The following is a 24,667-nucleotide window of genomic DNA, read 5'->3' as shown; positions in this document are numbered from 1 at the left end:
ACTTTCAAGGATATGTGAGAAAAGAAACAGTCAAATCGTGGCTAAGGTATTTAATCAATACTCCTCTGTACAAACGTTATAACATCACAGTCGATTGTCAGTTGCTTGCTACAGTTTCATTGAGAGTTACCAATAGTGAACAAATAGACAATGTAGAGAAGATAATGTCGTCTGAAAGTGACATTGAATTACTTATGGCACAGCAACACACTTTACTTTGGAATGAAGACAAATATCTTGAATTGCTCCTGGACAACACAATCAACCAATGTCGATAGTTTAGAATGAACATGCTGAGGAACTGTCGTTTCCGGCGATATACTTAGGCCATCCACGTAAATTTAAAGATGGATTATGCATTACTCTGTTTATGATGGCAACTAGCAAAATAAGATGAAAAGATCGCCGAGGAATAACGGCACATCATATTCTATACATGGCGATGAAAATTTTACTCTTGAGATAACCGATATTCCACTTTCAAATGTGTCGGAGAAACTTCCAACATAACAAAACGTATGATAGAAGACCAAAGATTTGTTGAAGAATGCATCGGACATAACTTGTCTTTTCTCAGATCCATTCCAAATTCTGTACACTACTTGTCTCAATACAAGAAAGATCTTTACTATGATCAGACAACTTGGTAAAGATGTATCGACTTGGTCTTCAATTGCAATGTTAATAGTTTGAATTGTTTCAACTATGTATCCTATTTTAGTTACCACAAACCTTTATTGTTGATTGTAAATGAAAATACTGAATAAAATAAAACTGATTGTATTAAGCTTAAATTTTATTTTTTCATTTCACATGATGTTATTCACAGATTCATTGTGAATGATCATTGCCATTCATACAGATTCGACATTTGTGATATGAAACTGGCAGTTATGGTTTTGTATTTTTTTTTATTTTTTCGAATTTTTTTTTTTTTTTTTTTTTAACATTTGTTTTGTTCAGTTGTTCTTGCTTTATACAGTAGTGTTTAAAAAATTTCATCACCTAATTTTTTAGGTTGTTTGCCCTTATACTGGCAGCTAATCTTTTAGAAATAGCTGAAAGAACATAAGTAATAACAATATACATATGAAACTATTAATTGCAGAAAAATTTTCTTTTATGCTTTATGAAAATAGTACTTTTGCTTATTATTACTGTTAGTTATGGTTCATATAATAACAAAAATTCCATGAAAACAGTGGCTTTGTTTTTTTTTTTTTTTTTTTTCATTACTTTTCTTGTACTAGGATGACAGACAGCTATATAACCAAAATGCACATTAATATTTCATTGGCCCACCCATTGCTTTGATGATTGTACATCATCATGGCATTGATTGGATAAGATTCTGAATGTATTTCTGGGTAAATCTCATAGTACCAAACATAGATTGTCTCCTGCAGCTCTCTAAGTGTTTTTTGTTTCCTTTGCATTACTAAAACACCCATTTTGCTCCAACAATTTTTAATTGGATTGAGGTCTCAACTGTTCCCAAGCCATGTTATTGTGTGAATAGATTTATCCTTCAACATTTTTGCACCCATGGACAATAAAGACAACGGAAAAATTACATTTATTTAAGGAAGAGCGCATTGTTTTATAAATTTAAAACTTTTGCTAATTTTATGAAGTAGCACTTATGGTTTTGGCTCTATGACATGGAGTAGAGTCAACCTGAAAAATGTAAATTGGCAACATCCCCATTGTGATCTCTAATTGTGGGAAGTAATTTTGTCTCAAAAATGTACATCTCAACATTCACTGCACCCTTCACAAATTAAATACAGCCCCATATCATTTCAGCCAAAGAATGTTTCACTGTGGAGGTGATACAGTCAGGATGAAATTCTTCTCCTCTTTGTCATCTAATTGTCTTGTGTCTGTCTGAACCATGCAAGTTGAATTTTGATTCATCAGAGAAAATAACACATTTCCACCGATCCTCAAACCAGTTGCCATAATCGTTTGCTCACTTTGGACATTGAGCTTTCATTTTTTGCGCTGAAAGTGGCTTTTTTCTCAGGCGACATGCTAATGCCTATGAGAAAAGGCATCTACATATTGTAGCAGTACTTGCCTTTACTCCTGTATCCTCCTTCCATGCTGTTCTGAGATCTGCCAATGAGGATTTTCTGTTTCGAACACACAGACTGACCATGTCCTGCCCTGCGGATGATATCCGTGGACATCCACTTCCTTTCTTTCTGTTTAGACTAGCAGTTTCTGATAATTTTCGTAATAAATGCACCACCATTGACTGATTACAGTTAATCCTTTTAGCTATTTCATACATAGAATATCCCTCTGCATTTAATACAGCAGAAACACTTTTCCTACGTGATGTTAATTGTGAAAACCTAGCCATTGCAATAGCACAGAATCTCAGGTATTCATTGTTCAAAATGAGATGTAATGAAATGATGCCACTATAATAACTTTGGTTAATTTACTGCATATGGACAGAATGCATTTTCACTAACTTATATGTCTATAAATTTTCTCACAGTCTGAGGCTTTAGCCCCGAATTTTTAATAAGTATTAAACTACTAAATACCATTTGGCATCTCTCATATTGTGGAATTATTTTCACAACTGGGTTGTCAGCTGTTATACCATCAGTTACCTATCCACTGATGAAGGGCTAAATAGCCCTGAAACAACCATCTGGGTGGTGGTATCCATTGAGAATAAGTAACGAAGTTAGTCTTCCCTATTGGGGAAGCATTACTTATTCAAAGTATAACTGGATTGGCAACTCACAAAGGTATTCACAATATGAGATGTAACGAAACAATGTGACTGTAAATAACTTAGGTTAATTTGCTGCATATAGACATGATGCATTTGCACCAACTTAATATATCTACCAGATTCAAAAATGAAGCTATTAATAAGATTAGCAGACAGAAAGAGCTGTTTGTTACAAACACTATACTAATCATAAATATTTATATTTTTTATATCTTGCAGAGTTGTACAACAGCAGGACAAGAAAAAAGTTATATCAGGAATAAAGCAGCACATCTCATTTGTTTAGTTTTTTTAGTTGATTATCCTCTTCGTTGGCCAACATTTTTTACTGATCTTTTAAGAATGCTCAATCTTGGACCTGAAGCTGTTGATACTTATTTAAGGATACTTTTAACTATTAACAGTGATGTAGCTGACAGAGAAATAGCTAGGACTCAAAAGGTAAATAATTTATTCCCATGCAAAGTTAAATTATTGTAATTTTATTTTTTAAAACTAGCCTCTGCATACATGGAAGCTCTACTCAATGTTTACTGGGGTTTCTGTTTAAAATCATTTACACATAGGGGGCCTAGCCTAGCTATTAATTGATCATGAATGTAATGAATTTCTATATAAATAAGTTTCTTCTCATTTTTAAAATATACTTTCATAATATTTGCAGCACACCTAGCCACCTCTTACAGTGCACTGTTTGAGAATCACTGTGCTATTGTATCAAATATATTAGTTAAGGAGTTAAAGATTATATAATTATCAACTGGATCCTTTTTTATGAAATGGGATCTGTTTTCAAGATGAGAAGGGTAGGTTCTTGAAATTATTGAAGTATTAAATAAAAATAAACTAATGTAGGAAAACCGTGCTTCCATAGCTTGAGGGAGGAGGGATTAGCATTAGTAGAGGCATATGATGCAAGAAAGCAAGCTTATGCAGCACCAGCCAAAAAAAAAAAAAAAAACCCCTTCCACTTCATCCCTCAGTTTTTCTGAAATAACTGTCCAGCTGAGCCTTAAATTTATTTAGGCTATCAACTTCCACAACAAGGGATAGAAGTCTGTTCCACCAACCAACTACCCTCTGGCTAAAGGCAAATTTCCGCACATCTACATCTGTCTTTCCTCAATTTGAATTTATGCCCTCTCAGGTGATTATTCTGAGCAAGAGGCAGTATCCCATCAGCACGAGCATGCTCAAACCATTCAGGGCTTTGTACACCTCTATCAGATCACCTTGCCGGTGCCTAGTCTCCAGACGTTGTAATTTGCAAAACTTAAGCCTTTCTTCGTAAGAGCAACCCTTCGTTCCGTTCACTAACCTTGTTGCCCCTCTCTCTGTACTCGTTCCAGCAGCTCTACATCCTTCTTGAAATGAGGCCTCCAGACCTATATACAGTACTCAAGGTGCGGCCTGACCATTGCCTTATACAAAGGAATAATCACTTCCCTATCCCTGCCAGAAAAATTCCTGTATATCATTAATAAGACACCATGAGCTACTCATGATTCCTGTCTGCACTGCTCAGAGAACTTCATATCTGCCTGCATGATTACCCCCAGGTCCTTTTCATTCTCTACCTTTGTTAGTGTAGTACCACAGTGTTGATACATTGCTCTGGGGTTGCTGTTTCCCATAAGTAGTACTTTACATTTGTCAATGTTAAACTTCATTTGCCACCTCTCAGCCCATCTGCTCAACCTTTCCAGATCCTGTTGCAGTAGCATAGCGTCAGTAGCATCCTTAACAACCCTGCCAACCTTTGTATCGTCTGCAAACTTGGACATTAAGCTTGATATACCATCATCAATATTATTTATAAATACAGAAAACAACAATGGACCCAACACTGAACACTGAGGGACTCCACTCAAACACAATAACATTAGTCCACGATGAGCAGTGTCCATTAATTACCACTCTCTGTCTTCTGCCACTCAACCATCCCTTTATCCAGAGCAACAATTTGCCACCAATGCCACACTGCTCCAATTTGTGCAGCAGTCTTTCATGTGCAACAGTATCAAAAGCCTTTCTAAGATCCAAATATATAATATCAAAGTTATTCCCTGCATCCAGTTCTTTTGTGACTACATCATAGTATCCAATCAAATTGGTCAGGCAAAACCTTCCCTTAACAAAACCATGCTGTGTCTGAGCTATAACTGAATTCTTGTCAAGATGATCCTGCAGTCCTTCTTTAACTAGTGCTTCCATTAATTTTCCTGGAACAGAAATTAAACTCACAGGTCTATAATTACTTGTATCAGCCTTTGATCCTCCTTTGTGAATTGGGGTTACATTTGCACATCTCCAGTCTGTGGGTACCTCCCCTGAGTCCAAGGAAGCTCTCATAATTATGGCTATCGGTTTGCTTACTTCCTTTGCTGCCACCTTTAATATAACTGGATAGATCCCATCCACCCCAGGTGCCTTTCTTGTATTTATCTTCAACAATTTCTCTTCCACTTTACTCTCAATTATTACAAGATCATCTAGCTCACTGCCAGTGTTTACTTCATCTATGGCATTCCCCTTCCTGAATAACTCCTCATGTGTGAATGTAGATGCAAAATATTGATTTTGTTTGTTAGCTACCTGAGCAGGATCATCAACAGTTGAACCATTGATATCAAGTGGACGAATCTGATTCATCCCCTTCCTTTTAGAGTTTACATAAGTAAAGAACTCCTTGCTGTTTTTCTTTGCATCCCTTGCCAAACATTTATCGTAATCTGCCTTCGCCTGCCTAACCTCCTTTGTAACTTGGTTACAGATCAACTTATATCTGTCATAGGCTTCTCTGTCACATGTTAATTTATATGTATCCCATGCATTTTTCTTCTCTAGCATATGTCTCATTAGTTCATCTGACATCCATTTAGGCCTGAACCTTGAACAATATTTCTTAGTTGGTATGTAAAGCCTAGTAGCTTCCAAGATAAGTTCTTTGAATGCTTCCCATTTTGAATTTGCTGTTGATAACATCATCAGTTGGTCCCACTGTATAGAATATAAATACTGTCTCAGACCATTGTAGTCGCCTTTACGAAAGCAATAACCCTTCCCTTTACCCCTGATGGTAGTTACCTCCTTGAGTAAATCCCACTTCAGCACACTGTGATCACTGCCACATAGTGGTTCCTGTATCTGCAGATTCTTAATGCATGAAGAATCACTACTGATAATCAAATCAAGAGTATTGCACCCTCTAGTTGCCTCCCGAACATGCTGATGTAGAAAACAATCATCCAATAAATCCACAAAAGCCTTGCTAGTGTGTGAGTGACCAACCCACAAATTCCAGTCAATATCTGGAAATGAAAATCCCCCATTATAAGACTCTCTGATTTACTGGCCCACTCTATTTCCCTGTACAGTTTCTTATTATACTGATCAGAGTCATTTGGCCTATAGCACACTCCTCCTCTCAATTTTGATCTCCCAATGCTTATGTCACACCAAACTGACTCGACACTGCACTGTCCAGTGATGTCGACTGGCTTCACTTCCTTGGATTTTATGTGTTTCTTAACTAATAGCATAACACCTCCTCCCTTCCTATCCTGTCTATCCTTTCTGTAGACGTTGTACTCCCCAAATTCCAGTTCTGCATTACTTATATCTGTGTGACACCACGTCTCTGATATCCCAACAATATCCGCCTTTGATGCTTTGAGCAATACCTCAAATTCATCAAATTTATTTACCAAACTCCTAGCATTGGTGTGCACGCAAGTATACATGCATGTGTTTTTTTTTTAGCTGCCCTAACACAACCTGTGTGTTTACTTGTACCCCAACGACTCCCAGCAGTCTCTGAAATATCCTGCATCTTATTTTCCAAGCTGCTGCTCATTCCAATAGAAGCAGTGCAAGAATCACTTTCACCTCTGCCAGTGGCTACTGTTAATCTATTAGTCCTTGTATCCCCCCAATCTAGCAGTTTTCCGACCCACTTAACACTGCCTCGATAGCATCAGCAAACATTCTTGCACCCTTTCTATTTAAGTGTATCCCATTCCTGTAGAAGCAGTCTCTCCTGTTAACAAGTACAGACCAGGCTGAAAAAAATTCTACCCCTTGAGCCTTGCACAATCTTTCCAGGGCCGAATTGATCGACAGGGCTCTCATCATATACTCCCTCCTATCGTGTCTGGGCAGAATTGCAGACATTTTCAAATTCAACCCTAATTCACGGCTTTTTTTCAACAGTGACATGTACTTGTTAAGTAATTCCGCCGGTCTCCTAACCCTTAATATCATTAGTGCCAATGTGTACAACTATATCACCTTTTGTACCCTTAAAAGATGATATCCGCTCTACAACCTCATCAACCTTTGCCCCTGGCAGATATACCCTGGTCCTGTTCCACCTATCCTTTTTACAAAGCATGTTTCTCGTTTCCCTGACAATAGAGTCACCAACAACTACTAGTTCCTTTGGGACCAGTGCATTCTGCCTTGGGGTTTGCCGCTGTGTTGCATGATGCCCAAGTGCAAACTCTGGCTTTGGTTTGGGCAGCTGAGAGCTTGATGGGCCCCTCACTTTTAATCCTTTGAGGGCATCCACCCTGTCCTTCAAGCTCTCATATAGGCCCATAACAATGCTGAGTTGTCGCCTGATTTCGTTACACTCCTTTGATCGTGCACATACAATGTGGATAATAACATCTGGTTCCTTTAAGTTATTAATAGGTGTGAATAATTAATAAAGGCTGCTGTGTGCATTCAGTCATCTTATCAACAAAAAAAAAAAAAAAACTGATTCCAGAAATCAAAACAGCATTTAATTTTTTTATTTTTATTTATTTATTTTTTTTGATTCAAGAGGAATCAATCACAAGAATTCATTCCAGATGAACCAGCTCAGATTTTCATGAGCAAAAAATTGGTTTCCCTTAGCAAGTAAATCATTAGTGTTTAAAGGTTCTAATTCTTTCGGTTATAAAAAAAGAAACACAGAGTGGCAATTTTACTGTGTGTAAATTCTTTGGGACAAAAAGGAAGCAGCATTTGTGTTCAGTATTGTGCTGAGACCAAGATGTTTTTAAAACACAAATATGTCATTCATGAATGTTGATTAGTATGCTAATAAAAGAGCATAGATGACAAGTGCTATTTTTTTTTTGAATGGCTTCATAATTTGGACAAAAAAAATGAAAAAAGAAAATAGGAAGATCTTGCTATTATTAAATAATGTTCTATGTCATGTCAAAAATTTTAATTTAAGTAATCCAATTTATTATTTCTTCCTGCTAATACATTAAATGTTTGTTAACCACCTGACCAAGGTATCATTTATTCATTTAAATTGTTCTAGCGCCAACATATTTTAACTAAATTAGTAGCAAATATGGACAGCACATGTTGAAGAAATAGTTTAAAAAAATTCACTAGCAAACGATAAATACATAAAATTGGCTTGGAGTAGTGTTTTTGTGAAAATACTATACAAAAGTGTTTCAATAAATGTGGAATTAACTGTGATACCAACATGGAGACTGATATTAGAACCAATTTTTGAGAAGTGCAAAAAGAAATTATTCAGCAGATAAATATAAACATCGATGTGGAATTTGAAGAATTTGCAGTCACATGTGAAAAAGACTTTGAAGACCGGGAAGAAGAATTTTATGATTCTGCTAGAAATATTGACAACAGTGACAATTTATGTGAAAATACGAACACAAGCAATGAATTGGATGTTAAAGAAATTAAAATCCTAAAACAAGAATGTGGAACTGAAGGTCATCTTGGTTTCACTGGCCACTTTATTGTGCTTTTTTTTTCTTTTCTTTTTGTGCTAACCACAAGTGTTTCATAATGACTATAATGCACTTTAAACTGCATTTATTTCTTATGCATATTTTTTCACCCCCTTATTAAGAAATGAGAAAGAAACCTCTTGAAAACATGCACTATTTGATTACAATTATTTTCAGGAACTATATTTATATTATTATTCAAGTAGTCAATTTTATAATAAGATTATTTAATCACATTGGTCACCTCAAAATTGTTATTCCGATTATTCAGTACTCTAGTTCTCAGGTGCCATTTTGTATGCTTACATCCAGTTGATTGCCTCAAGAGCTCTCAAAAGTTTGTCTAGTTCTCGGTCTGTCTCCAGCTGCAGTAGTTTTCCATTAATCCAAAACCTTTTCCACCAAATAAGTTTTTTCCTTTTTTTTTTTTTATGAAAACCCTAAACATTAAAGGTATAAAAACATATAGTACTTATTACTGGCACCTCCGTAGCCAGGTGGGAAGGAGCAGCAGTGCGTAGCGCACACTTCTTGATTAGACCTGGGTTCAAGCTCATCACCGCCAAATACCGAGGATGCGGAAAGGTCAGGGAATGACCACCGCATATCCCGGAGCAATATGGCCTTAGTTGCTAATGCTCCTTAAAAAAAAAAACCAAATAAAAAACTTGTTACATTATTGTAACATCTCATATTGTGAAATCCATCACAATGAGTTGCTTTCAAACATTACTTCAAATAAGTAACGCTTTCCCATTAGAGAAGACTCTGTTACTTATTTTCAATTGAGTACCATCACTCAGACAATGCTGTTTCGAAGCTTTTTGGCTTCTCACCTATGAGCTGGTAGGTACCCAGAGGTAAAGAGTTAACAATCCAGTTTTGACTTATTTAAAAATTTCAAGTGTACTAACTAATGTCATAGTTTGAATTTTGCATAGTTTGAGTTTTTCTACCTTAAAATATTATTAGTCCAATAAACACTTTTTGGCATCCCTCATATTGTGTGAATAAGTCACAACTTGGTTGACGACCCTTTACTTCAGTACTCATAGGTTCATCCATTGGTGAGAAGCCAAAAACTTGGAAACAGTGCTGTCTGAGTGGTGGTACTCAACTGAAAATAACTAACAGTAGTCTTCTCTAATGGAGAAACATTAGTTATTTTAAGTAACACTTGATAGCAACTTGTGAAGGATTTCACAATATTGAGAGGTTACAGTAGTAATGATGCCAATGTACAGACTGGTTTGTCAAAAAAATTCAACTATGTAATAGTGATGCCAGTGCATTAACTAATGACATGGTAACTTATTATTGCTTGCTCTTCTTCATATCCATTAATGTAAAATCTTTCAGTGGATACTGCTGAAAAAGTTTAAATTTATTATAGAGGTGTTGTCTTTGTTTGCTAAAGTAGATAAATGCATTTGATTGGTTTTTAATTATTATTTTTCTTTTTTTTTTTAAGGAATTGGAAAGGAACTCTGTGATTAAAGATGCTGTAAGGGATCACTGTGTAACAAGTTTGGTTGATTCCTGGTATCATATTGTGGTAAGTTTAATGCCAAAATAATTAGCAAGAAAACTTGAGAACAAAATTCTAATTTTCAAGTTTATAAAGATCAAATTTTTAACATATAAAAAGCAGTTCACATATAAAAAGCAGTTTGTGGTTATCACAGATTATTCTTTTTTGTATTTGTCGATGTAGGAACTTACCAGTAAACCCAGATTGCTCTAGTTTATATAATAGCCTTATGTGGGGAACCATAGCAAAAGCTTTACTAAAGTCAAGTAAATAGTGTCAGAATTAGAAAAAAAGAAAAAGTCTGTTCATGTTATTTTAATTCCTTATTAGAAACCAGACTAACTCAGGTGTCAGAAGCTTTGAAAAACAACAGAAAAAAATACTGTTTATACTTCATAATATAATAAGTAACAAATCCATTTAATTTATAGGCCAACAGCATTATAGCATTGACAAAGGATGGTGATAGTGGCAGTGTTTTTGTGGCTCTTGTGTGGTCATATGGTTGCTGGAACATTTGCAGTTTCATTAGTGTGTATAGTGTTCCTAACGTACAATGCGACTGCTGTCTTTTCTGTTCCCTTTCGGTATACCACAACAATACCCACAGAGACGTGTGTGCATGCGCTCTGGCTTAACACAGTCGTCTGCTTCGACTTACTCTCTCCCACTGCGCAGAACAGAACAAAGCAAGCAAGTGCTACCTTTATCAGTTGGAGAACAATTTTAAAACACCAAGTGGCAGTGGATGGGCCAGAAGATGATGATAAGATTGCGAGGTCAAAGCCAGTGGGTTGAGAAGAATGACATAGCTGTAATAGACGTTCAGTGCTGTGCCATTTCCTGTGTCTATTGTAGGAAGGAAACTGGAGGTTAATGTAATTGCTGAGGATACTAGCAGGGAGGGGAACAGAATTGCAGAGTGGAACAGCAAGGGACTGGTTTTCCATCAGTCCCTGAGAAGGCTTTTGATTGCAAATCATATTTTCATAGGAGACACCACTTTTCTCAGATATTCCTTACAAAAATGAGTAAGCACTTCTCCATAGTTGTCCACCTTATTAGGTGGAATACCCGGAGCAAAACCTCATCAGAAAGTATGGTATCGATTATACTTTTGCATATACCTTATACCCTGCACTCAGCTGAATTATTATTTATTTGAATGTTTGAGGAAATGTAATTATTGTAATAAATACACCAACTGTTCAAATGCAAACATTCTTGAATTTAAGTGTAGAAATTCTAAATAGATCCTATTATTCATCCCCTTTCATGTCCAAACTGTGAGTTTCTATCACTTTTGCTGTCATTTACTTTAAATTATTGGGCTAGCAAAACAAGAAAAACATTAAATCAATCCATTGCAACTTCTGCAAGAAATTCTCAATACACCTTTACACACTCCTCCCCTCCTGCATTTTAAGTATTTCTTATTGGAATGTCATTTTAAAGTCAGTGAGATAACCATTCCCTGGATTCTAATTGATTTACTGGGTGTGACACAAACGTGTGAATACTTCCAAGCAGCAAGCACATGAATATCAATGGGATATTGATCAGAATTAATTGTACACAATTAAAAGTTTCAAACAAGTTAAAGAATGTGCTTTCATATCTGGCAGAGATCATGAGTGGGACCTTTGTCAGCGTCACTGATGTTTGTTAAGTCTAAGTAATGCACAACAACTTAATTATTTTAAAACCGAAACTATATTCTATCATGAGGGAATTTAATGTTACATGAATATGAATTTCAGAGATAGAGAGTGGATCTTCCTACCAAACAGAGCAATTCATCCCATCCCTTTTTCAAGTAAGGGTGCTTTATATGGGATTGAAAGAAAGAAATATTAATTCTTCGCGTATTAATCAAAACATGTGAGTAGAGAGTAGTACAAAATACAGCATATGTACTTGAAGGGTCAAACACAACAAACCTTTATTTTATCTTCTGATGCTTTATTTTATTTTAAAAAATAAAGGATCAGAAGAAAAAAGGACCATACACTGGCTGTTTCCAATAATATTAAGAAGAAAGATTTACCGCCATCTTTATTTTTCTGTCAAAGTTGTTTCTCCCATGAAAGAAAGGAATTTTACTTTGATGAAAGAACCTAAGCACTGTTAGTCTGCTGCAATCTATATAGAGTCTGTCAAAGTCCTTAAATTGCTATTCCCTTCCACTCCTTCTCTACCCACAAATACAGAAAGATGAGAGCACAGAACACCATCGACCTGTGTTTTTTTTTTGTTTCTTTCTTTTAAGGACCAATTCCAGTGTTCTGTGAAGTTGCTGTCATTTTGAAGATTATTGACAACCCCTAGTCTGATGATGCATTTCGTCTTATCACAGAACCACGGTGGCGTTACACAAAAGAGTGGTCCCAAGGACTTATCCTCTCTCTCCACATGTTACAAAAGGTAGTCAATCAACAAACAAACAATTCCTTACTGAAATTATAGGGCGAAATTGTAGGGGAGGGGAAAAGGCTGATTCAGATGGTGGCAGGATAAGGGGTCTAAAAAGAGAGAGCACGCGTAGAATGGGAAAATATTCGAGTTGGAGTAGAAAGAGGAAAAACACTAACTATATGAAAATAAATGACATAATATGAGATGCTGGCTTGGAATAAACAGTAGGATTGAAATAGGTAGCATGTGGTACCTGGGAAAAGATAAACACAATGCAGATGGCAGACATCAGAGGCTCTAAAATTCCTTATTTTATAACTGGCTTGGGCGAAAACTACGAAGGTGAACTCACTTGTCTATAGTTATCCACAGCATCTTTCATACCTTCTTTGTGGATTGGGGAGAGTTAAAAAGTTGTAGAAACTTAGAATGTTAGAATTTGTAGTGAGAATAAGAGGAATCTACTGTGGTTGAGAAAGGAGGTTTGTTGAAGGCTGTTATCAAGAATTGGAACTTGTAGGTTGTTTTTTCATGGGTGGCCTAATTATAGAAGTGAATGAACTGCCATCATGCACCTTCATAATTCTCTTTTAAAACTAGTATACTATAAAATTAAAATTAGTATACTAATAATTAGTATACTTTTAAAATTAGTATACTATACTAAATTAGATTATACTATACTATTAATAGAATTACATTAAATGTTCAAACTTTTCTTTGATCTTTTGCTGAATTTATGAACTATTTATATAAGGAACTTTCAATATAATGGTTGTTTTTTTTATTCCTTTGGCAGGGTGGTCACTACAAATAGCTTTGACTGTAGTTTTTAGCATTCACTTCTTAGGTTTAATATTTGATTTAAAAAACAAACCTATCTTGTGAACAAAGGAAACAACCACATTACAAATAAAATGTCTTTTTCAGGCTAGACTTGGTAAGATGCCATACTGTCCCCTATGTACCTGAAAATAAAATTTGGGTGGGAGGGAACCATGCTCACCTCCATGAAATCCACAACATCTTCCAAATCACACACACATCCACAATCAGCACCACTTTTTGTAAATGAATCATTAAATTAATTAATTAGTCATTTGACTTTAATTTGGTTATGTTAAATATGATTATTATGATTTAGCTCAATGTTAATTTGCATATTTGCATTTGGTTTAGACCTGTCAATGGACTATGTTGACATTTAAATTTGCATTTTGATTGTTATGTTTGCTTATTTAGCTTGGAGGAGGTGCTGATCACAACATCCTTAACCCTAGCCTGGTCTGCCCTGTTTTAAGCCTACATTTAACCCCCCACTTGAAAGTTGTCCCCCTTGAAAAAAACTAATAATTTCCATAATTTCTACTCAATTTACAAAATTTAAACTCTCAATATACATAAACAGAAGTATATTCTTTGATTTCCTACCTTTAGTGTTCAGCAAAAACTATTAATTCACTCGAAAACAGAAAAATGTACAATCACAATATCAATTTATGAATTATTACTTCAGCAAAACACCGTTAGACGCTTTGAAGATGATACCCGTTACAGCATTAGTTTAAAATTCGCGCCTAATCTGTCTAAAACAAATCAACAGACACGGAGATATATTGACTGGTCAAGCTTATGTCATTAGTGTTACCAAGGTAATCCAAGGAGAAAATAAAAATGTAAACAACTTTCGTGGAAAACAAACAGTTGAGCATCATTACTTGCGAACACTATTTTGCACGGCTCTCTCACAACAGTTTGCTTTACTGTTTTTCATAACTGTTGTATGAAAGAATTGCAACGAATTGGTTTTGAAAAACAAAAATATCTTCTTTCCTTTCTTCAGTATGTATTGTATCTTCTAACAAAAAATCAAGGAAATTCATCTATTGGAAACGGAAGGGGAAAAAAAAAAAAAATGTAAAACTGATCACAATGCGCATTTCATAAAAAAAAAGTTCGCTTTATTGTAATTGTTTTTAGAGGACTGAATTGGAACAAGGTGTCTCCGTAGCTAGGTGGGAAGGAGCAGCAGTGCGTAGCACACGCTTCTTGATTAGACCAGGGTTCGAGCCCGTCACCACCAAATATGGAGGATGCGGAAAAGGTCAGAGAATGACCACCGCATATCCCGGAGCAATATGGCCTTAGTTTCTAATGCTCCTAAAAACCAAATAACAACAACAAAATCGGAACAGCAGTTTCATGGATATATATTTGATCTTCTTACGAAATTTCAAGAAAATATTTCTATTGATAGCTGCGTTATAATAAACTTTGAAAACTGATGTCGAAGGAACTTCGCATGCATCTCACCTGGTGTGCAAATGGGGAAAAAAAAAAAAAAAAATGCGCTACTAGTAACAGATTGTGAAAATAATCTGTTACTTGTAGTGACAGAGTGGGAAATTGTAAGTAAATGTTATTGAATACTTCAGTATTTTCTTCATATGCATTTGATACCATCAAAAAATTTCAAGAGAAAAATTGAATTTTCATTATCACACAACGCCCGAAAAATTCACCATAAAATGTCGTGTTTTGATGCTTGAATTCCATTCTGAGCTGCAACTGTAATAAAGTCACTTCTCTTGCACTGACAGAGTAGCTGTTCACCGAATGAAGAAAAACAGGGTTCATTTTCCTGAAATTTGCAATTCCCTTCATTCACTTGGGGAAAAAAAAAACTCCTTAAGAGAGGGAGTCAACCCTTTCTAGTCCGACCCTAGAGAGAGAGAGAGAGAGAAATAAAAATACCCTTTTGGTGGGGAGAAGGCCAAGAGATTGTCAAAGGTCCAGAGCTCTAACTTTCATTCATTTTATTTATTTATTTTATTTTATTATATATATTTTTTTCTTGTGTTGTTCTAGCAATCCATCCTGGATTGGGGCTTCCCTGGGCTGGGGAAGTCCTTCTCCTCTTTTCTCCTTCCCTCTCTTCATCTTATACAAGTTTTTCTTTCCTCCCTGGGAAACTCATTCCTCAGGGAGGAGGGCATGCAGATAGTAGGAGAGACCTTGCCCTCCTGCTAGGGACGAGTACCTGGAGGCAGTCGTCCAGGTGATCACTGCTTCCAGGTAGCCAAAATACCAAAACACAACATCAAAATACAGAACATACACAAGCTCACAAACACAATTTTTCTTTCCTCTCACTTTCTCCTGTGCGGGATGAAAAACTTTTTTTCTCTCTCTCTTTCTCTTGCTTCCTTTTCATCTGTCTTCATCCAACATGTTATATTCCTATGCGGGATGAATTTTTTTTTTTTTTTTTTTAACACGACACACACTGGCCTTACCTCGACAGAGTCTGTAAAAACTGAACACAGCAACAAGGCGAAGATGAACTTTTGTTCTAGGAGCCGCCCATACAAAAAAATAAATTAATAATAATAGAAATAGCATTGTAGCTCTACGTCCGTTCATCCTAGGATGACGAAATTCTAATTAGTCTGATGTGCATTTGATTAAAAAATAATAATAAAATTAAACTTTACTGCAGTTGTTTTAGAGAATAATATTTTGCATTTTTACTTTCTAACAATATTTTACATTTTAGCTCTATTACAATGTTTTGCTTTGTTGCTTTACGTTATTGCTGTAGCCAACAATATCGTGCACGATGTTTCATCCCAGATGCTGAAGTTCTAATTAATCAGTTCATCCTAGGATGCGGAAGTAATAATCTGATTTTGTTCTAGTGCGAATTTGAGAAAAAATCCACATTGCTTTACTGTAATTGTTTAGGGAACAATATTTTGTATTTTTACCCGAGAGAGAGAGAGAGAGAGAGAGAGAGAGAGAGAGAGAGAGAGAGAGAGAGAGAGAGAGAGAGAGAGATAGATAAAAGTAATTTTTTCTTTTTTTGTGGGAAGAAGGCCAGGAGGTTATCAAAGGTCCAGAGCTCTAACTACTTGGCAATGTTATAATAAATGAAATCCTAATCTTTTTCAATTTTAGAAAAAATAGTGTAATGATTAATTATTAGTAAACAATATTATATTATTATGTGTATGATATGCAAATAATTTATAAATAAACAATCTTATCATGAATAAGGTTTGTGTTCAGTGTATTCCTGTGCTATTGAATTACAATATACAATGTTGCATTTGAAAGATTTGTTCCACAAGAATGGTTGTTTCCTCTTATTGAGTTTGATCTGAAAAGATAATGCTTTCCAAAATCTGATTGCATTCTCTTTTTTATTTTTGATTATGGTATACTACTTTTAAAAAAAAGTAGTATACCATAATCAAAAATAATTGTCTCTTGTTTATGACATTCTAATGGCTGTAATTTATTGATATTTTCTACCAAAAAAAAAAGGAAAAAAAAGTAAATTTTGGATTGTCATATTTTTAACACAGCAAAGCCAAATGAAGTTCAAGCAAATATTTTTATAATAATATGTTAACACTCATATTTACACTCAGTATAAAAAATTATAGTAGAACTGAAACTAAGCTGGTATATGGTTCATCAGTACATATTTACATTCTGCATATAACACAAATAGTGCCCAGGTAAAAACAATCAGATGGAAGCAGTTGGTGTTTATCCAATAGATCAACATCTTTCGAAAACAAGAGAAGCAAGATTCTGGAAGGTGGAATGAATTTCTTTGTTTTCCACAAGATGACGTTCCACTACAGGACGAAAATCTCTAGTTTTTTTTATCGAGTCCTCATAAATGTCACAGTCAAATAACACATGCTGTCAGTCTTCACGTTGTCTGTAAGAGCAGAAGTTAGTATGAAAAAGTCCGAATGTGCACAGTTTATCGTTTAGCGACCGTTTCCAGTGATGAGATATGACTTCTTCATCAATAGGGTGAACCATTATCCTTCTGCCTTTATCCGTTAAGTAGGTAACCTCTGGAGAAAACTTTCTAGTAACCTGCCTGGTCAGCGATGTGTCCCATTGTGTCTATCATCAGGTAGAAAGTTTGTTCCTGTTGTTTTTCTTCTCACCTTAGATGTTATGATTATTCATGTTGATTCTAATATCAAAGAAGTCAGTTGAAATTGCTTGTTTTCAATCTGTAACTCAACCATAACGTGAAGATCTAGTGGAATAGATCCTGCCAGCACTTGAGGAGCTGATGAACCTGTACAGTAGTCATGCATCAGGACTAATAGTATGCTCCTTTTTATAGAAATTAATTTATTTTGAAATGTTTTATTCTGTAACCTCTGAAACCAGACTCCAGCACTGAAGTTTACAGTAGGGATGCCTTATTGGAACTTCAGCATCTGTTGATGAAGATGACTGTTGAAAAAGTGAACATCACAGCAGCACAGACAAAGCATGACTATATCAGAAAGAATAAAGTCACCGAATGAAGAAAAACTGCTGTCCTCCAAAATATCCACACAACCCAGAACATTATATGTCATCTGCCAGGTACGAGGGCTGCAGCAAGAACACCAATCACTACAGGATTGTCCTTTCGATAATGTAATGTTAACCCACATAGTGATTCACGCCAGATGTTAAAGAACAGATAACGATGAAATTAGCTTTCTAACAAACTTTTTTTTAGGAACGTATCATGCAGCGAGTTAAAACTTGGAAAATATGTGGAATAATAATGGTTGGTCCGAAGTAACAGACTCAAAAGAGAAAGAAACAGACCGATTAGCAGCATTTACAGATTTTTTGTTTTTGTTTTTAGATAGATGCCGAAGAAATTACATAGTGCTGTAATATCCTGAAGATAAACAGCTAGTTTCATTCAATGATAAATGTTCTTTTTTTCCCGGATACGTACCAGTAAAATAGCAAAATGTGAACTGCATACTACATTATACATTATGCCAAATATGATTTGATACACAAAGAATATGGAGATTTATGTAGATAGACAACAGCCAGACAACTTTTCAAGCATGTCCTGATGTGATGAATCAGCTTGTTTGCCCTATTGAAGAAACTAATCACAATATGCTCCTATAACAACTGGTTCTAGCATTGTCTTTGACTACTAAAATTTTATGAGGAAACACTGTTTGTTGGCTCGCTGCAAAAAGAAAAAAAGAGAACTGCCAGCTGAATATCACAAAAAAAAAAAACAGAAATTGTGCTCCTACACAGCCCACTTTGACAGCTCTATAGATAGCAATGGTGGTATTAGTATTAGTAATGGCCGCATGCTGCGAGAAAGCCTATGGCTTATGCTGCACCAGCCAAAAAAAAAAAAAAACTCGAATAAAACAATGATATATAAAAAAAAATAATAAATAAATAAATAATAATAATTAATAAAAAAAAAAAGGAAATTAAACCTATCATCCAATGCGCTTCCCTGACCCGAAGGTACTATCTAGATGACCTTTGAATTTCCCCAAACTGTCAGCCTCTACCACCCATGTAGGCAACTTATTCCAGTAATTTACAACTCACTGGCTAAAATAAAATTTCCTGCAGTCCAATCTAAACATTTCCCCCTGTAGTAGAAAGCCAGAAATTACGCTTCAATATGATCGAATGTGGAATAGACCCATAGGATGAAATGTGATCTACTTCATGTCTCAGGAAAGCAGAAATTTTTTTTTTTTTGGATTCCTGACGTTTCAGGAATTAATACCATGAACATCCTGCAGAACAAAAATCCAGAAGTGAATAATACACGTGGAGAGCTTCTCATAGAGATTGGCATCAGTAGTGAAATTACACAACTCTAAAAAAGAGTAGCCATTCGGTCTCTGCCAAAACTGCTTCATGTAAAAGCTGCAGAACTACAGTTGCATCCAGCCAAAAGAAGATTTCTGACCCTTCTGAAGTGTACACACCTAAACAAGAAGCTATGCTAATACTAATGTAATCTATACTAATCTAATCCCTAAATAAATTTTTAAAAAAATTTAATGTGTCAGTCTAATCTCTAACAATAAAAATAATGAGCTATGTTTAGCTAATCTCTAACTAAATAAGGAATTTATGGTAACCTAAACCTAAATGAATAAAAAAAGATGTCAACTTAATCTCTAAGTGAATAACAAATAAATAAATGTGCTAATGTAATCCTAAACGAATAAAAAATAAATGTGCTAATGTAATCCTAAACAAATAAAAAAAAACTGTGCTAGTGTATGTAAAGGAATATATTAGTAAAATAATAAGAGGAGTATACCTCAATATAGTGCGTAGAACCCCTCCGTATGATACTCTCCAGAAATTAAAACTGAAAGAACGAAAAAATCGGCAAACTTACCGGTACATTAGAGTAAAAAATAAATAATTAAATAATCAATTTAACACAATACAAATCAATTTAAAACAATTAAAAATCAAATTAACGCAATTAAAAGAATCAAACGAAAATATTCAAAACTATTTTCCTTCCTGAAGCTGACAACGCTTTTCGACCGTATGTCGTGATCACAGGAATGAAAATTACCGAATCGGGTTAAACCTGTTACTTAAATAGAGATTATTTGTCTTCGCGCGTGCGCGTCCACGAATCGGAGATCAAATATGGCCGCCGAACATTAACAGAATTCTCGGGTAATTTAATTTCAACGGTTTCTGCAATTAAAATCATGTATAATTACGTTGAACGTTAAGTATTTTGGCTTCGTTAAATAAAAAAGTATGTTTTTCGTTAATGGCATGAAAGGCTAATTCTGACGCTGCTGAACGAGAAGCACGAACTGAGGCTTCATGTTGATTTACACGAATATTAAGAGAAAATCGGGTCGAACCCTGATAAGACGAGTCGCAATCACCGCAAGAAATGTTGTATACCAGATCATTAATTTGTGTTGCGAACGCTGAAAGAACCGAGCGATTGTTCAATATAGTGTGTAACTTCCGTATTGGCCTAGCTACAATTTTAAATTCGGTATCTTTAAAGAATCTGTTAAGCTGTTTGTGCCACTGTTCAACATATGGGACAGAAATAAAGTATTTTTTGATGTTACTATTGTTGATTGGTGTAGTATTTTGTATCCTATCCTTAGCTTGTACCCTAATTCGGTTTATTGTGGTAATGCAATAACCCCTGTTTAAGAATCTGCTAGTTAATATTTGTATTTCTGAGTCCAAAGCAGATTCCGTCGTTGAATATTTATAGGCATTAAGAAATTGGTTAAAGATAATCGATCTTTTGTAGGTGAACGGGTGATAGCTATTATAATGTAGAAGCATACCGGTGTTTGTAGGTTTTCGATAGATGCTAAATTGTATTCTATTCGATTCCCGGGTAAGCGTGAAATTTAGAAAGTTTAATGACTTAGTATCTGTATCCTCCCTTTCCAATGTAAATTTGAGTCTAGAATGAATATTATTAAACGAATGTAAAATGTCTTGGATAGTATTACTATCGGTAATAACTAGAACATCATCTAAATACCTCCCATAGTATGTGATACGGGTTCGAAAAGGTGTCAACTGTATCTGCTCAATCGTTGAGAGATAGATCTCTGACATTAAGCCACTCAGCCTCAAACCCATTGGTAATCCAAAAATTTGTTTGTATACCTTGTCTCGAAAGGTGATGTAGTTGGCCTCAACTAACAGTTTAATTAAGTGAAAAATTTCCTTAATAGGTAGCTTCGTATAATTAATCGGTGTCGAGTTTTTATTTAACATATCCCAAATAATATCTAATGTGTATTCAACGTTTACATTCGTATATAATGTTTACATTCGTTAAATAAAAAAGTATGTTTTTCGTTAATGGCATGAAAGGCTAATTCTGACGCTGCTGAATGAGAAGCACGAACTTTTTGGACTCAGAAATACAAATATTAACTAGCAGATTCTTAAACAGGGGTTATTCCATTACCACAATAAACCGAATTAGGGTACAAGCTAAGGATAGGATACAAAATACTACACCAATCAACAATAGTAACATCAAAAAATACTTTATTTCTGTCCCATATGTTGAACAGTGGCACAAACAGCTTAACAGATTCTTTAAAGATACCGAATTTAAAATTGTAGCTAGGCCAATACGGAAGTTACACACTATATTGAACAATCGCTCGGTTCTTTCAGCGTTCGCAACACAAATTAATGATCTGGTATACAACATTTCTTGCGGTGATTGCGACTCGTTTTATCAGGGTTCGACCCGATTTTCTCTTAATATTCGTGTAAATCAACATGAAACCTCAGTTCGTGCTTCTCGTTCAGCAGCGTCAGAATTAGCCTTTCATGCCTTTAACGAAGCCAAAATACTTAACGTTCAACGTAATTATACACGACTATTAATTGCAGAAACCGTTGAAATTAAATTACACGAGAATTCTGTTAATGTTCGGCAGCCATATTTGATCTCCGATTCGTGGACCTTTACGCGCATGCGCGAAGACAAATAATCTCTATTTAAGTAACAGGTTTAACCCGATTCGGTAATTTTCATTCCTGTGATCACGACATACGGTCGAAAAGCGTTGTCAGCTTCAGGAAGGAAAATAGTTTTGAATATTTTCGTTTGATTCTTTTAATTGCGTTAATTTGATTTTTAATTGTTTTAAATTGATTTGTATTGTGTTAAATTGATTATTTAATTATTTATTTTTTACTCTAATGTACCGGTAAGTTTGCCGATTTTTTCGTTTTTTCCGTTTAATTTCTGGAGAGTATCATACGGAAGGGTTCTACGCACTATATTGAGGTATACTCCTCTTATTATTTTACTAATATTATTATCAACGTAGAACATATTGAGTAGCACAGCTCTGATTCATACTATCTAAGTAAAGGAATATAAAAAAAGGTGTGTAAATTTAATTTCTAACTAAATTAAAAAGTATGCAAATTGCCATTAGTAAACCTAAATGAATATATATCTGTACTAGTCTAATTCCTAAATGAATACGAAGAAGCTGTGTCAAGCTAATTTCTAAATTAATTAAAAATAAAAAAATCTGAACTTATCTGCTTGAATAATGAAAAGCTATGCTGAATTCTAAATATAAACTAAATCTACTTTGTGATAATGTACTAGTGCACCAGGAAGATAGAATAAAACTAAGGCCTTCTGCACTATGTTGCTCAAACTAACCTACAAGAAACACCACTTCTGAAAGCATGTCTCATAAGAAGTGACCTGCTGAAAAAGTTGTAGTAGCAACATCCTAATTAAAAATTGCGGAAAACACACACACACACATACAGGGTGATTCACTACCAGTGCGACAAACTTGCAGAAGGTGTAGGGGGCACAAAGACGAATCGGAATCACATAGCTTGCAGGGTCTGAAATGCCTTCGTCATGCGGTAGAGGACGTTGAACGGGAGGTCGCGTGAACAGCGATCCCACTGGAAGTCAGCATTTGCGAACCGGTTCCCAAGGCAGTAGGACGGACTAGTATTCAAACTTTGAACTGGCAGACATGCACCTCGCGTATGGAGCTGCGTACTGTAACGGGCGTGCCGCTCTGCGCTTGTACCAGGAATGTTTCCCGCACAGGCATGCTCCTCATCATACGATTTTCGCACGTGTGCACAGAAGGTTACGTGAGACTGGTTGTTTCACGAGAGGTACCATGAATCGAGAGCGAACAAAGAGGACGCCAGACAATGAGGAGAATGTCCTACGTCTTGCAGAAGGCAATCCGAGTACGAGTACTCGAGCGATAGGCCAACGATTGGGTATTTCCCAATCCACTGTATGGAGGATACTGTCAACAAACCAAATGAGTTCATACCATCTGCAACGCGTCCAATCATTCGCCTGGGGATTATCCACTCAGGAGGACTTTTGCTACTTGGTTTCTTCAACAGAAACGGTTCGTAAATGCTGACTTCCAGCGGGATCGCTGTTCACGCGACCTCCCGTTCAACGTCCTCTACTGCATGACGAAGGCATTTTGGACCCTGCAATGCTATGTGATTCCGATTTGTCTTTGTGCCCCCTACACCTGCAAGTTTGTCGCACTGGTAGTGAATCACCCTGTAGATTATTTTATTTAGATGTACTGTTTTATATTAGCATACATAATTTTTGCTACGTTTGTGTATATAAATATACATATATAAATTATGTATGCTAGTATAAAGCAGGTTAACTAAATAAAAAAAAGCCAACTTGATAAGTGTATATTTTTAGTCATCACTGTCACTACTTTCAACATTTTCTTTAGGTATCTTCCCAAAACATAATTCACTGACAGTCTTCAAGTGCTCCTTACAAACTTGTTCTAAACATGCTTTGCAGAATTTCTTTGTTTTATGGTCTTTCTTCCTGGGACACTTGTAACATCTTCCTTGCTTAGGTGGATGCTGTTGGGAAGGTCCAGGAATTTCTTCAGGTGGAATACAAGCATATTTCGCTGCTTTCGCACGAAGAGATTTTGGAAGAGTTACTGTGGCCGCTCTTTTACAGAGCTGTGGATTCACTAAACTTTTTCCAATCTCTGCGAGAAACTTGCTTCGAGGGAGTCTCACTTCCTTATTATTGCTACGGAAAATAGCCAAGGCATTTATTCGAGCAATGTTCAAAATCCTGTGGAAAAGTACCATTGGCCACCTCCTGGTTTTCCGATAAGTAGTATACATTCCACACATTTCATCCAAGACATCAACTCCACCTCTGGTCATATTATAAAACGTAATAATTTCCGGCTTTCTTTTGTCGCCACTGTCAGGATTTATAGTATTGTTGTGGTGCTTAGTTGATATTAGGATCACATTTCTTGTTTTTTTTTTTTTTTTTTTTTTGGTACATAGGACACAACTGTGGTCTGATCTTGGAACGCGAACAAACTACTAGTTGGCTCGTGTTCCTTCACATTGACCAATTCAGCTGGTAGCTCACGTTTATTTTTCCGAAGTGTGCCAACAAGAGTAATGTTTTTTTCTCGTAATTTAGAAGCCAGAGGCACACTGCAGAACTAATTGTCTGTGGTCAAATTACAGTTGGTTCCTTCGATTAGGCGAACAAGCCGCATCACCACATCGAAGGGCGAATTTGAAAAGGCATATGGTCCAGGAGGTTGTCTCTCCGCATAAACTTCCATATTGAATGTGAAACACATCTTAGCATCGGCTAATGTAAATATCTTCAGTCCATATTTTGCTGGTTTACTTGGCATGTATTGAAGGAATGAGCATCTACCCCTGAATGGCACTAATTGTTCATCTACAGTTACATACTCTGAAAGTGAGTAAAATCTCTGGCATCTCTCCAAAAACATGAAAAAAAATTCACAAAAAGCTGCAAGTCGGTCCGATTTTTTTCTAATGTGT

The 24,667-nt window shown here is 35.7% G+C and overlaps 1 protein-coding gene across 2 annotated transcripts in view; it reads left to right on the top strand.

Moving 5' to 3' along the window:
* The window catches only part of LOC150076170 (exportin-T-like), a 408,083-nt gene that overhangs the window by 67,096 nt on the left and 316,320 nt on the right, over nt 1–24,667 (top strand). For both annotated transcript variants that reach the window (XM_090387100.1, XM_090387099.1), the window contains exons 6-7: nt 2,975–3,196; nt 9,992–10,075. In XM_090387100.1, the coding sequence (XP_090243226.1) occupies nt 2,975–3,196; nt 9,992–10,075 (306 nt within the window). The remainder of the gene's footprint in view (nt 1–2,974; nt 3,197–9,991; nt 10,076–24,667) is intronic.

This window comes from Mastigoproctus giganteus, chromosome 13 (assembly GCF_048544385.1).
Source record: "Mastigoproctus giganteus isolate SK-2022 chromosome 13, ASM4854438v1, whole genome shotgun sequence".
In the NCBI taxonomy this organism is placed as follows: domain Eukaryota; kingdom Metazoa; phylum Arthropoda; class Arachnida; order Uropygi; family Thelyphonidae; genus Mastigoproctus; species Mastigoproctus giganteus.
Note: the sequence above shows the minus strand (reverse complement) of the source record. Positions and strands in the feature narration are given on the sequence as shown.